Raw genomic sequence first — 14,877 nt, 5'->3', positions numbered from 1 at the left:
AAAGAGCACACATGGTTCCAACACCCTATCACAATAATTAAAGTGATGAGAACCATTCATAGGAAATAGCCTTCAAGTATCATTAAAACTCAAGATGCAGTTCAGTCTGAAATTTGGCAGAAGAAAGAAACAGCCCCTGGCATTTGTACACATTCCAAAACAGAAAGTCACTTTCTCTAAGGGAAAGTTTTCCCTGAGGCACCCTGTTTTAGGGAGTATACCCACTCCCACAAGTGCTATTTGGAGCTGAACAAATGCCAAGAAAATAACCTGCTGCAAGTTTGTAATATATGCTCCGCACCCTGCAGTAACCAGTAGGTTAATTACAAGCACTCAACATGGAGCATTTCTACAAAGTTTTAACTGTATTCCTACAGGAAGCAACGTCTGGAATAGTTGCAGACTAAAAGGACAACAGAATCTTCAATCAGAAGAAGAAATACAGAACTTCAAAGACAGCTCCGCTTCGAACAAGAGGTCACCTAAAGTAGCCTCCAGAGCACGAGGATTATACTAGCAGTCTAAGTTTTTCTATGACTCTACAACAAATGACAAGCTTGGAATTTCTGCAGTTTTTAATTTTGTTCTCTACATTTAAGTATTCAAAGAGTTAAATCCAACAACAGTTTTGTGGTGGGTTATCTTTGGCTGGATGCCAGATGCCCACCAAAAAAACCCCGTAATACTATTTCCATCACTGCCCTGACTGGGTGTGCTGTTCCTCCACAATTACTTCTGTAGTGTATTAGCAATTTAAGGTTATTTAAAGAGACCTGTTTGATTATTCTCACTCTTAAGTACAGTATGCTGATGTTCTAAAAATACACATTTTCTGAGCATGACTAGACCTGTCAACAAGCATTTTCTCATTCAAGCCTAAAGTTAAGGCATTTTCTAGGTTCATTTAGGATACAAAAATTCATACTTTAGATGTAGATGTTGTAACACTTTGTTTCTGCTATCGCTTTAAGAGTTTGAAAGTTTTTAGAACAGAAAAGATACTTTCAAGGTTTTTGTGCATGTTTTTGTGCATGTGCACACATGTGTGGAGAAGCATCAGCAATTCTAATGCCAAGTTTCCATAAGCATTCTGGATCAGAAACTAAATGATACTTACATGTACACTTTCCCTTCAGACAAAAATACAAAAAACCACACCCACGCAAATATCAACTTTTGTATCAATGTTTTCACCATTTGCCTGGGCAGACTCCGGTCACAGGCTTCTAGAGATTTTCAGGGCACTACTTACCCCATCAAGAAAGGGGCAAACGAATACTGGAAGTTAATCTGACTCAAAACAAAAGACACTCAAGCCTTGCAACTTTTCTCAGCCTCTCTAGATTTTCTTATTGTCATTTTAAATATTTAATGATTTAAGAGTTAAAAAAAAAAAGTAAGGGTTTTGTAGAAACCTCAAGGTTTTACCCTCATATCTGACTACACAGTGACTGGATGAAGAAAGACATGGAAAGTGAGAGAGATACAGAATAGAAATTCTAGTTTTTCAGTCCAGTGAAGAAGTCTCCTTTTCCTTCTCAGTACCTTTGCCCTTTAAGGTTTAATATACAAAAGAAGTGTTCTTAAACTGATTTCAGAATAAGTATTTTCTCTGATTAAGTCAATTCATGTTGTCTGAATGACAGCTAGAAGTTACTTTGCCTTTCAGGAACAATTGCTTCTGCCGTCATTCTGTATAACAGGTTGGTTCAAAGTAAGTTTACTCAAGAAAAAAATCACTGCCCCATAAAAAGGATTACTTTTAAAAGGTTTTTAAACTGAGTTCATAGGGTCCTTCACTCAAATACTGTTTTGCAGTGGCATTTCTTGTCAGGAAATCAAATCTTCTGGGAGTTGAAGGCTTGCCTAGCCTTGTCTACAGGTTACATTAATTTTCATTGCATTAAGTGAAGCCATTTAATTGTGGTTTTTAATAATTGCTACTTTAATTCAAGGTGTAGCAAGAGTGAAGTTCATTGCCCAGGGTGGTCATTTTCTTCCTCTCTATCAGCCATCTGCACAATTTAAGTGCATAAAGAGAAAGGTTGGCTTCTGAAGAATCAATGCCGTATTTAGTAGATACAGCTAGATAATTTCTTGCTTAATGAAGGAACATTAGCCTTCATTGCTAACAAGGTGAAGTCGAAAAATAATCAAATGCAAGTGTTGAATTAATGGTTATTTAAGCTTGACAACTTTAGGTAATTAATAACTAATGCTGGCTATATTTTCACCTAGAACACAGGAGTTGCAGAAGCCAAGAACCAGAATGGGCAGTAATAAAATTAACTATTCTGAATATACTGTAAACTTTGGACATTTTTCAGAGTACTGGAGAAATGCCAAGAAGTCCAGTGTACATCAAAATCATCACTCTGTTTCCCTAGCTTGATTAAAAAAGTAGGGAAAGGACAAGAATATGACTACCAGGAAAACAGCAAAGAAACCAGTGTTTAGTACAGAGGCAAAGTATATGGACTCAAAACTTTTTTCAACACATGAAAATGAAAAATACTGCCAGAAAGTACATAATATAAAGTTAATTTGTTTAGCAACAGGCAGTTAGTAAAATAGTAAGACCCATAAATCCACAGTTGAATGAAAAAAAAAATGCATCTTGCACCAGTTTAAGTAGTCCTGAATTCCAAGTCAGCATTATTACATCACACTGTTTATACTAGTATACAAATTAAGAAGCATAAGCGACATCTTTACAGATTAAGAGAGAAAAGTACAAAACTCCTAGTATAAGAACAGCATGAAGGAATTGATAAGAGGGAAAAAAAAGATTGCCAGCCTATAGCCTCATAGGCAAGCAAAGAAATCCACACCCTTCTCACAAGAGTTTGAGGCTCTTAAGCAGAAAAAGTAAGAGGGTAGAAAGAGATGGCCTTTCCATCAGAAGCTGGGAATGAAACCCAGGCAACCAATTAGTCCAAACACCTTACTAATGACTTGAAACATCATTAAAAATCCATCACTTATCAAGTGCTCAGGGATCCTTCTTAAGCTTGGAGTTGCAAGGGAAACTCAGTTATGTTATTTCCTCCTGTTCACAGAAGGATACAAATTCTGCTTTACTATATTAAATACAACATACCAATACATATTACCATTGCACATGTTTATGTGTAAGAAAGCTAATTTCTATTTGAGGTGCTACAAGATGAAAGAAGGCTTTGACTCCCTAGCCACATAACTACCAGTTATAGAGAGCACCCAGGTAACTCAGGTTATAAAATATAAAATGAACATCTCTGAAACCATCTACAAGCTTCTGCCCTTCCACTCAACACTGCCAATCTTCTAAGGTTCTCTAAGTTCCTGAAAGACTAAGCAGAAACAGGAATCTGTCAAAAACAAACAAAAAACCAACAAACAACAAAACACGCAGTGTTGATATTCAAAGCTCATGGCCTTTCTCTCAGTACAAGTGTTCGCAAGTTGCTTCATTTTATCACTATGGTTGCCAAATAAAGACAAATTTTATGTTTAGCCCATTAAGATTCTTATACTTTTGTCTAGCCAAGTAACCACACAAAAAGGCAGTTAGTCAAACTGAAAATTAAGCTAGAAAGGAACGTCTGTGCAGTTCTGCTTAATTACTATATAAAAGTACTAAAAAGGTATTATAACTTATGTAACTTACAGCAGTAGTTCCTAAAACACTGAGCTGAAGAACCTCTGTCAAGCTTTACTTTTCTCATGAACTGGTCTACAGTCTCAAGTTCTTAAACGAGGCTATTCTAATACAGCTCTGCTGATTACTTGCCATAGCTCTCAATTGAGTCTGTGAAGCAATCAGCAGCATCTTACCTTAACCTCATGCAAGAGGCCCAAATGGACCAGTGAGTCTTCAAATTCTTCTACCAAAGACAATAAGGTGATCTTATCTACTACATCTCCAAATACTTCACAAAGAGGGGAGAGATGTAGCAATCTCTATTATAGTAGAGAAAGAGACAGAAATGAAACTCTGTTTCATAACAGTGAAGCACTTTAAGACAAACCAAGTATTTCCTTCATGTTCACCGTTCCTTCTAGAGAATGGTTTTCTACCACATACATACACCTCAGCTGAAACTAAGGGTTATATAAGTGCAGTTTCTAAAAGCATCCAAATTCTCTAGGAAACAATAGAGCATAAATATCTTTCTCTAAATTAATAGTGTGGTTTAAAACTAAGATTCACCTTGATTACAGCTAAAGTCAGTCCTAGAATAAACATGATTTCCAACATGTTTAATATATTTCAGCAGAAAGTCCTGACAGATACAGACACCAGCAAAAAGGACTGTTTTCAGCCAGAGAAGGCAATAAAGCTTTGCTTATCTCAGGGAAAGTTAAGAGGGGGGAAAGGAGGGGTTTCAGCAGAGCTGCAGTAGCAAAGCTTATCTAGCATAGAGTGGGGTCATATTAGTCTACAGTGGGACAGTCTTGCAGATCTAGCTATATGCCTCAATGAAAAGAACCATTTTGTAGATAACAGCTATTTTACTTTTGGTTCTAGTTTAAGAGCATTGCACACAGATGCCTTTTACACTGCTAGGAGAGAGAAGAGACTGAAATTCAACCCTGGCATTTTAATTCTCTGTAGAGATTATGTAAAAGAAACAAAATACAGATGAGACTAAACTATTTGCCTTCCCCTCCAAATTGGGGAAGGAGACAGAAATCCAACAACAGAGCTGCAATAACTAAGAGCCTTGAAGGCTATTGCCTTCAAGTCAGCCAAAATCTTTTTTTTTTTTTTCCTCGAGTTCCTCTCTCTTTGACTCCTAAAACTTACAGTTCAGGTGGAAAAAACCCCACTGCCCATACTGCCCCTAGAATTTATTTTTGTTTTATTACAACAGTATAATACATGAACAAACCACACACTGCGTAATACACCCTCCACAAAAGGAGAATACAAAATTAAAATTCTGAATGCTGCTGTGCTGACAGCTTGAGATAGCTTCTTGACTAGTTGCAACTTAAAAAAACCCCCAACATTTAAGTAAATATGAACCTTCCAACTCACAGTTTAACTACACAATTACAATTAAATTTTGACTACAGGATATGTCAGTTGTCTTAAAAGAAAGTACATTTAGGAGCATGACTGTACTCTTGCATAATTTTAGACTTCTAGGATAGTTCATGAGCCTCAGGAGGTTATTTAGTCCAGCCTCCCACTCAAATCGTGGCAGAGATGCAGAGTGTCATAAGTGAGAGTCACACAATATCAAAGTGTCTTCCAAGCAGACTAAAGTTATGCCTATTAATGCATTACAGTTTAAGTATCATGCCTTTTAGAGGAAGAGACACTAAAGCATTAACAAGTTTAAGCTAAAATGTTTCATTTGCAATACAGCTTTGCAATTACCTAATTACCCAATATCCATCTCTCCTAAACTTAAGATCAAATCCCCCAGTTTTTAATTCTTGCATCTCCTCCCAAGTTCTCAAAGACGACTTGAGCTCTACAAGAAAGATTTGAGACACCTGCAAAGCAATTATTTTAAAATAAGCATTAGAATTCTTTTTTTATAAGAGGACTCTTTCCTCTTCAGCTCAATTATGTTTATTCTGTTGATAATTTCACATTACATTGAAGCTTTCTCTCCACATACCACACACTTAGTAATTGCATAACCAGGATGCTCAGCACATTTCTTTTTTCAGAAGCTGCACTGTACCAGTGATACTTAATAAGGTTTAATTGCATTGCTAACCTTTCACAGGAGGGTAAGGGATGCTGCTTAAGGATGCTTAAAACTATACCAGCACTACATCTTTTGAACAAGTTTTATCTTAGGTGCTGTTGAGAAGAGATGGTTTATAGCACAGAAAAGTCTGCAGTTAATATCAGATAGTTAAACACTGCATATCTCAAGAACTTAAAAGCACCCCACTGGTTTCAAACATTACTGAATCCATACAGCCTTATGACACAGATAAGCAGAAAGTGTCTTCATTCAGAGCAATTTGTCTGGTATTATCACTACTGGCAAAGGCCGCTTTCCATTCAGTATGCTTGCATAATACTATTCCTAGAATGTATAAGGAAGTGTTATCTAGATATCTTGTTGTGTGGTGATAGCAGTGGAGAGTTTACACAATCAATGCAATTAGAGAAGGAAGCATTTTAATCTAAGTGAATGAAAGGTAAAAATGCACAATACATCTTCGCTGTATGTGTGGAACAGATGCCTTACTGCACTTTGTCCCAGATAGAAGATATGCATATTAGATTTGTTGGGATGTTCTTACTGATTTCAGTTGTTTTGTAATATAGCAAAGTTTCCACACGTTCTAGTAAAACCAATAGCAACAAATTGCGTTACAGTAAGCATTATTGCTTATTCATAGTAGAAGAAGTTCACTGTATAAATTTACATTTGCTGTTAAATAAATTAAGTAACACTTCGTCCTAGGAAAATTTCCCTTTCTACTTTATAAAAAGGTTAAGTGACTTAGATAATTGCTTTCGGTGAGTAGATTAATTCATTCATGACCAGAAAAATTAAAACCTAAGAGTTTTCACTGAACTATCAGTCTACTTCCATCATGTGGAAAAAATACATACTACATAATTTTGTATGCGTAGCCACAGAAGGTCTTATTATGGTCCAAACAGCTATTATATTAGGTTTCATTCAGGATTCCTTTGATTTGTTTGTATTTTAGTATGTGCCAGAACACACCTTGAGATGCAACTTTTACTATATATCTTTAACTAAGAGCCATGAAAGGTCAAAGCCAAAACACATGACAAATGGCAAGTTGCAAGTGGAAGGACTTGAGCCTTAATGTTATGAAACAGAGAGTCTTGTGCATGACTAATCAAGACACATCCCCGGAATTTCAGGACTAAATACTTTTTGAATCCTAAAAGCCAGCACCCATTTATTTCTGCTTTTACAGACTTAGCTTTCATAACTAGAAAGGGCCACAGGCAGTTATGAAATGGGAAATAATAACAACCACCATGATAAAATAGTTAGGGCAAACAAAAGAAACACAGATGATCATCATTTACAGATTAACCATATCAATCAAGTACAATGTATTTATATACATGATAAACTCTGAAAGGAAAAAAGAAATCCCAATTAAATTTAAGATAACTTTTATTAATAATCCATCACTTTCTTAAATGCAAGTGATACTCATCTTGTCCGCTTGCCTTAGCATATTTGAACAATTGTTTACATCCTTACACTTTCAGTCAAAGTAGAGTCATAACGGAAGGCAAAAAAAAGACATTGCAGAAGTTACTTTATTTTTAATAACTTTTGGGCTGACAAAGTTCGTTTACACTCTAAAAACCTAAGCCTTAACTATGAGGGAAACTTCAGTATAAACTTTCAATATAAATCAATAGAGAGTCACTAACTTCAAGCGAGTTTCACCAATTAGCACAATTTAAGAATCTAGTCCATCTATGTTCTTTAAAGATATTTCCCAGTCACAAGTTGCAATCACTTTTCTATAACACAGTGCAAGTGTAAACCTGCTAGGAGAGGGGAAAAAAATCTACTTATAGGAAGAGCTAATTGGCTTATATACACATATGTAGATTTATACTAAAAACACCAGGGCACTTAAGCAATAATATTGCCATTTAACATACATTACAAGCACTCATATCCTCTGATGAAAGCACATAACAAATACGCATTTTTTTTTTATACTGTAACTTGAAATCACTCTATGCACTGTTGACACCATCTTCTACCTCATTCATTCTCCCACTCTGAAGTATAACCGTTCTCAGACTCCCAGCTACTTTTACACTGTCCATCAGTAATTACATGCTTCATTCTACATCAACAATGAGTCTGCACAAGAGTATACAGCATTGTCCACATACTACTCCTCAAGTTTATAGATGATGGGCTATGGAAATTCATCAATAAAATCTGAACAGTGAAATTCATGCTTACTCAAGTATGAGGTTTCAGCAATTTTTAATTTCTTTTTTAATAAGTCACTGGGATTTCCCCATGATGTCCACATTGGCAGATGATTCTCAACTATATTGTGTCACCTTGTAACTGATCACACAGCAATACACACTATTTGAACAATCTGGAGCAAAAAAAGTATGACATTTGAAATGTGCGTTATGAAGTTGAGTAACAATTTCAATATTATTAAAATAAAGACACCAGAACGACTTAAACTCATCACAGCAAATTTATCCTGTTGGGGGAAAGGGGAGGATTTTCATGCAAGGCTCCAAAACAACATTCACAGAAGAGACAGTTTTTATCAACCATACCGCTACAGCGTTAATTCAACCCTTTCTGACAATGAGAAAAATAAGACGCTGATCCTCATTAATAAGGATCAGCATCATTTAGTGTTATCATGGACAGGAGATTCATGTACATCAGAACACTAAAGCATCGAGAAACCACTGGACCTTTTTGACAAAATGTCAGTGGGACTTACATAGGTTGGAACAGAGGTGTCTGTCTCTTCCTCAACCCCACTAGGCCTTGGGCCTTCAGTTAATCTCATCTCACTGTGGGGCAGTAAATCCCCAGGGGGACTCATCCTAAATGACAGGCTGTAGCACAAGGCAGTGTTGAGAACCAGGAACTCCACCATTGTCTCTTCTCCTTTCTTCATTTCTCCCAAGGCAGGGGGCTGCCTGCAGGGTCAGCCCAACACAGTCCCCTTCCCAGGCCCCATAGATTCCCACCAGTCACACACAAAACTCTGCTTGGGAGCTTTCCTGAAGAAAGAAAGGGGACATATTTATACATGCAAGCCTCCCCATCTTCAACCCCCACTTGCTAAAGCAGTGAAGTCCTGTAGGTGGGACTGATCGGATCCTTCTTTGGGGATGAAAGTTATGGGAAGTAGCACTGAACAACAGCAGAACTAGTATTACAGACAATATGGGGACAAGCAGTTCCCCAAATCAGTAAGCACTGGTGGCAGGCTAGTATCACACTTGGGTACACACCTGGGCATGGTAAAAAGGAGGGGTAGAAGAGGAAGGGAGTATATTACGGCTGGTCTTTGCTTTTTGGAAGGGCAGATTAAAGGTCTACAAAGTTTCACTGTAAAGGAATGCACTTCAAAGGACAGTTGGAGACAAGTAAGATTTTATTAGCACTAACTACAAAATTGAAGGGGAGGGGGAGTAGCAGAAAGGTATTCTACACCTATTGCAGTAACATACTATGATTTTTTTCTAACTAGAGAGTAATCCTAAGAAACAGAAATCTGGATTCATTTTCCCTTCCAAGAACACTCAAAAAAGTTAACAGCCTGAGGAAGAGATTGTAAAAATCTGAAATTACCCAAGTTAAAGTATGAGCCTTACAGTTATTTTCACCACTTATTAACAGATGAAGGTCTTAATCAGGTACCTCGAAATGGGAAGCCAGTGATCACCCTCAGTTTTCAAGGCCCAGCCACTCCAGGGAAGCTGGGATAGCATCCCTCTCCCAAAGGGAGAAAACAAAGTTCTTCTCCAGGCCACCTACTGTGCACCCTCTGCAACACTGCAGGCACCTACCACCTCCACTAGCATCTCAACTTGGGTTTTAGGAAAGCAGAAACACAACCGTCAGGAAAACCAAGCCACAGCCTGAGGCACAATCCTCCGGCAGACCATGCCCGCAAGCCTCCAACTCCCTGCCACGTCCAGATGTGACCTACAGATACAGGTGAAAGCTCGCCGGCAAGAGCTCAGACACCTCCTTACGAAGGTCCTTTGGAGGGGGGAGGTGGGGAGGGGATTTTTCCTTCTTTGTCCCGAAGGAACAGCGGGTTCAGGGCACACACAAAGCTCGTCCGGGCTTCCCCCGCCTCGCACCCGGGCTCCCTCCTGCCTCCCCGCAGCCGCCGGTAAACCCAGAAGCGCCAAGGGCAGGTGGCTACTGCGGAGAGCCGGTCCGACGCCGGCAGCTCCCAGGAGCCTTTGTCCGTGGAGGGCAGTGCCCAGGAAGGGGCGGCCCGGAGCCCCCGGCACCTGAGGGGAGCGAGGAGAGAGACAGAGAGACCCGCGCCAGGCCCGGCCCGGCCGACCCCCACCCGTCGGGCTCCTGTCAGAAGCCGCGGCCCGCTGCGGTCCCCTCAGCCCCATCGCGGCCACCAGGTAGCCCACCCTCAGCCACCCCGTGTTTGAAGCGGCTCAAAAGCTCCCGCCGCGCCTGAAGAGAACAAGGAGGGCGCCCCACACTCACCGCCGCCACCGCCTCCTCCGGCCCCCAGCACCCCAGCAGCAACAGGCAGCCGGCAGCCAGGCTGCAGCTCCACAACCGCGGCTCCATCCCGCCCGCTCAGGGGCTCCGGAGCCGGCCCTGCGGCGCGGGCACAGCCCGGCGGAGCAGCGCGGCTCCCTCCTGGCGGCTCCCGCCGGCCGCCCCGACGCCAGCGCCACCCCTCTGCCGCACTCGCCCGCTTCTCCCGGCTCAAGTGCTCCCGGGACTACTTGGCCCGTATTCATCCGCACCGTGGGCGGGCGGACTAGGCGGCGGGTGGCGTGCGTGCGGTGTGCGGGGCAGGGCGCACTGCTGCCCCACTCTGGGGGGGCTGCGATTCCCCGCCACCACCCTTCCTCCTGTGCGCTGAGGTTTTGTCGGCTCGAAGGGCGGGCGCCCGTCTCTGCCCGCCCCGCACCTCCACTGGGCCGGCAGCCTCCAGACCCCGGACTATTTTTTCCCAGCGGAGGCACCTCGGTGTGTGAGGGAAGAGGGGGGAGCTGTTGGCAGTACTGGGTCGCACCTCAGGAGGGGCGGGCAGCGGGGTGTGGGGGCGCCTGGCCCAGTACGGCTTAGCCCGGCTTAGTCCCGCCCCGCCCGGCTCCGCTCAGGTGCGACGCCTTGGCGAAGACCGCGTAAGCTTTCTGCCCAGGCAGGCGGCGGGCGCCCTGAGGGGGCCCGGGGCGCCAACAGGGAAGCGAGCGGTGATCGACCGCGAGCGGGCAGCGCCGGCGAGGCCAGCTCCACCGCTCCCCTCGGTGCTCCGTCGCGGGGGGGAGGAAGGAGCCGGCGGAGGTGAGCGCAGGGGTCCTGCCCGCCCTGAGTGACGGTGGCGGGCCCTCCTCTTCCTCCGGCGGTGCGGAGCCGGTGCCCGCGTGGGAGCAGTGGCGCGTAACCGGGCTGCCTCCTCTCCGCCGACCCCGCCGGCTGCCTGAAGCATGGGCCGCGGCAGCGACCCTGCCCCGCCGGCCGCCGGGCGCGCAGGGTGAGTGCCGAAGGCGTGGTGTCCCCCCTTCCCCGCGGTATCCCGCGGCCCCCTCCCCGGGGCGTCCCCCGGCCCCTCGGTGACTCTGTCCCTTTGCCTCCCCGCAGGCTGCTGGTGCTGCTGCTCCTCTGCTTGGGCGCAGAGCTGGCGAGTGGGGTAAGTGTGCAGGTGGAGGTGGACGCGCCTCGTCAAACCTGGCGGGGTTTGGGCATCCTTCGGACGGAAAACCCTCCCGCCCCTCTCAGAAAGACGTGGGGATTTTTTTCAATTTTTTTTTTTCTTTCAATTGCCGTACGCCTCTGCTCCAAAGTTCCTTTGTGCCTTTCGTCTGCTCGACTGTTGATTAGTTTTTGCAAAGTACGCTGGGGTGAAAGACCGTCTGTATTCAGTGTAACAGCTCTCTGTGTCTGAAAGGATGATCAATATCTCTCCTGGCAACTGACTGCCTTTCATTCTTTTTTAGCCTCTTCTCAAGCCTTTCTGTTAAAAGCTGACCCTTTAGAACCTTGCTCGCAAGGGATCCAACCCAGAACACCTCATAACTAAGTAAAAGTGATGTGAGAAATTAAAGGATTAAGCTGTTAAGTGTTGTATCGAGGTTCATGACTATGAATTAGTAAATGTGTTTTAAATTCCAAGTTGGCATACAGAAGCAATAAGTTTATGATCTGTCAATCCGACAATTTTATGACATAAACACAGATTTTCTCTTACTGTTCCTAATTAATGTTTCAACAGATTAGTAAGGGATCTCTAGGCTTTTTAAATGTTCATAATTTTTCCTTTTTTTTGGTGTTGTAGTAAATTTTCTGCAACTGGGATGCGGAAATTGTTAGCCCGCTCAACTGTGGGCTTTAATGAATAAAAAAGTCCTTTGGAAAATCTGTAGCCTAAATTAAGTGTCCAACTGATGTACAGTTAGCAATTAAAAAAAGTATCTTATAGTGTGATGTAAATTAAGATTGTACAATATACTGATCTTTGTGGTCTGTATTTTATAGCACATACACTATAATGAATTAATGGTAGTAGTCAGCATATGTTTTAAACATGTTTGTTTTAATTCAACTTCTATCAGACTTGTAACAAAAACAGTTAAAACATGGGTTCTTGATTTGTCAGCCAGTGTTTTTCTACTGCTTTTGCTACTCTTTTGAGCACCTTCCTGTGCAACTGAAAAGAAATCTTTTGAAAAGGCTATAATAGCAGAGGGGTTTACCCTTTTCGTAAATATAAAATGCTTGGTTCTGTTTTGCACTTTTTATAATCAATTGCACTAGTAGAATTTCATCATCCTGATCAGGTGGTAGTTACAAGCTCTAATCTTCTCAGAGATTAAAAGATTAGACAATGTGGGAAGCTGTGAGAGTTTCTTTTCTTTTTATGTTTTTTTTCTTCAACAAAACCAAGAACTGTTCTTATGAGTGTTCTTGCTACAGTGGAATCTGTGTGGAAATTACTTTTATAAAGCAAGTATTTTCATGGCTTTTTGAAGCAAATGTGCTACATTTTGCAGTCATTTTTATAAATTCATGCAGTGTGTCAGTGAAATTACTCCTGATAGTTACATCTGTATCAGACAGCAGGTTTTTAGTTGTTTGGTCCAATTTTGCTTCATACCTGTTGGAAAGCATGTCTCTTAAGCAGTCATATTTTTGTTAGTTCCTTGACATGTTTCGTTACCCATAAAGGGACTTTGTCAATTTAAGTCTATTGCAATGAGTAAGATTAATGTCTACATGCCATTCGTAAAGTCTTCCTGCCAGTTTTCTTCAGGGTTAGAAAACAAGCAAAATCTTTGTTGTATAATTAGTCTAAAAGTATGAAAAAGAATCAGAAATACGTCCTTAAAATATTTTGGTTTAGTGCTTTATGTGTCTAAGCAGTTAATGCATTTAATTATTGTTATTAAAAATGCTGTCAATCATGCACAACAGGAACGATATACAACTATGTTCATTAACTTTTCAGATACAGTAGTAAGTAAATGACTTTCTGGTATCACTGAGTGAAAAACACAGCCTAATGCCTTCCAGCATGAAGTAAGTTGTTAAGAGAAAATACTAGGGATTGAAATTGCTTTTAAAGTAAGCAGAGCTTTTTTAGAAAAATCAGAATCTCTGAAACATTTCTTAGTAGTTCTCTGCTATATAATTTGAAGTGACGAAGCATAGTGAAGTACAATGTTAATAAAATGAGGTTAAAACTTTAGATTAATGAGGAATAATAAAACTTCTAGAAGACTTCTCAGAGACAGTCAACTGTTAAAGCACTTGTTGCTGAAGACTATGTGATTTGTAACTTTGTTCATCTTCTCTTTCTTTCAATTAAACTCATTTCAATAACTTACCTGTTGTAAAAGAAACATCCTAAAATATTGTACCAAGTTGCTGAGCATTCTTCAGGAATGTTACTGTGGACAAGGCTAGTAGGCAGTGGCTGGCATGTCAGGCCAGCATCTTGAATGAAGTTGAATCAAAGATGGTTTTGCCTCAAAGGTGTCAATTACTAGGTGTAGTCATCCCTCCCTTTGTAAGAATAAGATTTTAAAGTGTACCAGAATTAACTTCTTATCTTGTACTCATTTTTTGGGGTATAAATGATGATATATTTTGAATGGTAGTACAAAATTAGTCTCGTAATGCAATCTTCGTTTTCTTGAGCCAAATGTTGAAAGCACGGATGACTTCCTGTTACACATGGGGTTACTTTGCAGAGAGATCATTACCTCATTTGTAGACCAATTGCTGATAGTGGCCTAAGAGTTTCCCCTAACAGCTTTCAGCTGAAGTCACTCCAGAAGCTCTACTTCATTCATGTTTTCAATCTTTTATTATCAGTAGTTTGCATTAATTGTGAACCAGAAGTGTCAAAACAAGATGCTGTGCAAGCATAAAAACAGAAATATAGTGCTATGTTCCAGACATTTGTTACACTGTAAGACAAATGAGAAAAGTTGTGCCAGAGCAGAGGCGGTAAGACAAAATGTTGGAACAGTGCTAGAGTGGCAGGTGTTTGCTTTGGCTAATCACTGGCTGCCCCTGAGGCTTTTCCAGGCTACGGGGCAAAATACAGTTTTTAGAAGAGAGACTTTTAAAAGGATAATCAGAGTTTTGGTGATGCTTCTGGCATCACCTCTCATAAATGTGAGGTGGAGCATGAGATGAAAATGGTCACAAAGCCTAGAGCCTCTTGCAATGAAATTTGAGATTCTCATCTCTTCTCAAAGCTTTCAGCTGAGCTCCATCATAGTCCTAGCAGTCATTGGGAGCATACCTGACATACAGGTGAAATGATAACTCCTTATTTATTTCCCTTCTGCTGTTGTTCAGCTAGTTGAGCACACCTGGAATATGTGCTAGTCTTGATGTAATATCCTAAGGAACTACTGTTAGGACTTATTGTCAGGCGTGTTCTCTTGAAACAACTGAGCTTTCAGATAGAGTCCAGTTAGCTTTTATTTTATGAGTCTGGACTTCATGTACTATTCCAACTCTTCCAAATCTTCTGGTTTTTGGTTGTTTTGGGTTTTTTTGCTAATAAATGTGCAGATTAACTAGAGTTGCTCTCATTTTCTAGTGCTTAGTGTCTTGTTCAGCAGAACATCTACAGTATCCAAGTAAGGCAAATAAAAAAAACACACAGAAAACCTGGGATAGATTAAGAGATAAATAAGATCACTTA

At 41.2% G+C, this 14,877-nt stretch overlaps 2 protein-coding genes across 2 annotated transcripts in view; one reads left to right on the top strand and one right to left on the bottom strand.

Annotated features, from left to right (window-relative positions):
• The window catches only part of COL4A5 (collagen type IV alpha 5 chain), an 82,975-nt gene extending 72,563 nt beyond the window's left edge, over nucleotides 1–10,412 (bottom strand). The window contains exon 1 of the mRNA XM_063346757.1: nucleotides 10,191–10,412. Within this exon, the coding sequence (XP_063202827.1) occupies nucleotides 10,191–10,277 (87 nt within the window). The 5' untranslated portion in view covers nucleotides 10,278–10,412. The remainder of the gene's footprint in view (nucleotides 1–10,190) is intronic.
• A 342-nt stretch (nucleotides 10,413–10,754) lies between these two features.
• The window catches only part of COL4A6 (collagen type IV alpha 6 chain), a 137,374-nt gene continuing 133,251 nt past the window's right edge, over nucleotides 10,755–14,877 (top strand). Inside the window, exons 1-2 of the mRNA XM_063345456.1 lie at nucleotides 10,755–11,193; nucleotides 11,301–11,349. Coding sequence (XP_063201526.1) covers nucleotides 11,147–11,193; nucleotides 11,301–11,349 — 96 coding nt within the window. The 5' untranslated portion in view covers nucleotides 10,755–11,146. The remainder of the gene's footprint in view (nucleotides 11,194–11,300; nucleotides 11,350–14,877) is intronic.

The sequence above is a fragment of the Chroicocephalus ridibundus genome, chromosome 9 (genome assembly GCF_963924245.1).
Source record: "Chroicocephalus ridibundus chromosome 9, bChrRid1.1, whole genome shotgun sequence".
Classification (NCBI taxonomy): Eukaryota; Metazoa; Chordata; class Aves; order Charadriiformes; family Laridae; genus Chroicocephalus; species Chroicocephalus ridibundus.
The sequence above is the reverse complement of the archived record's forward strand: the minus strand, read 5'-3'. Positions and strand labels throughout refer to the sequence as shown.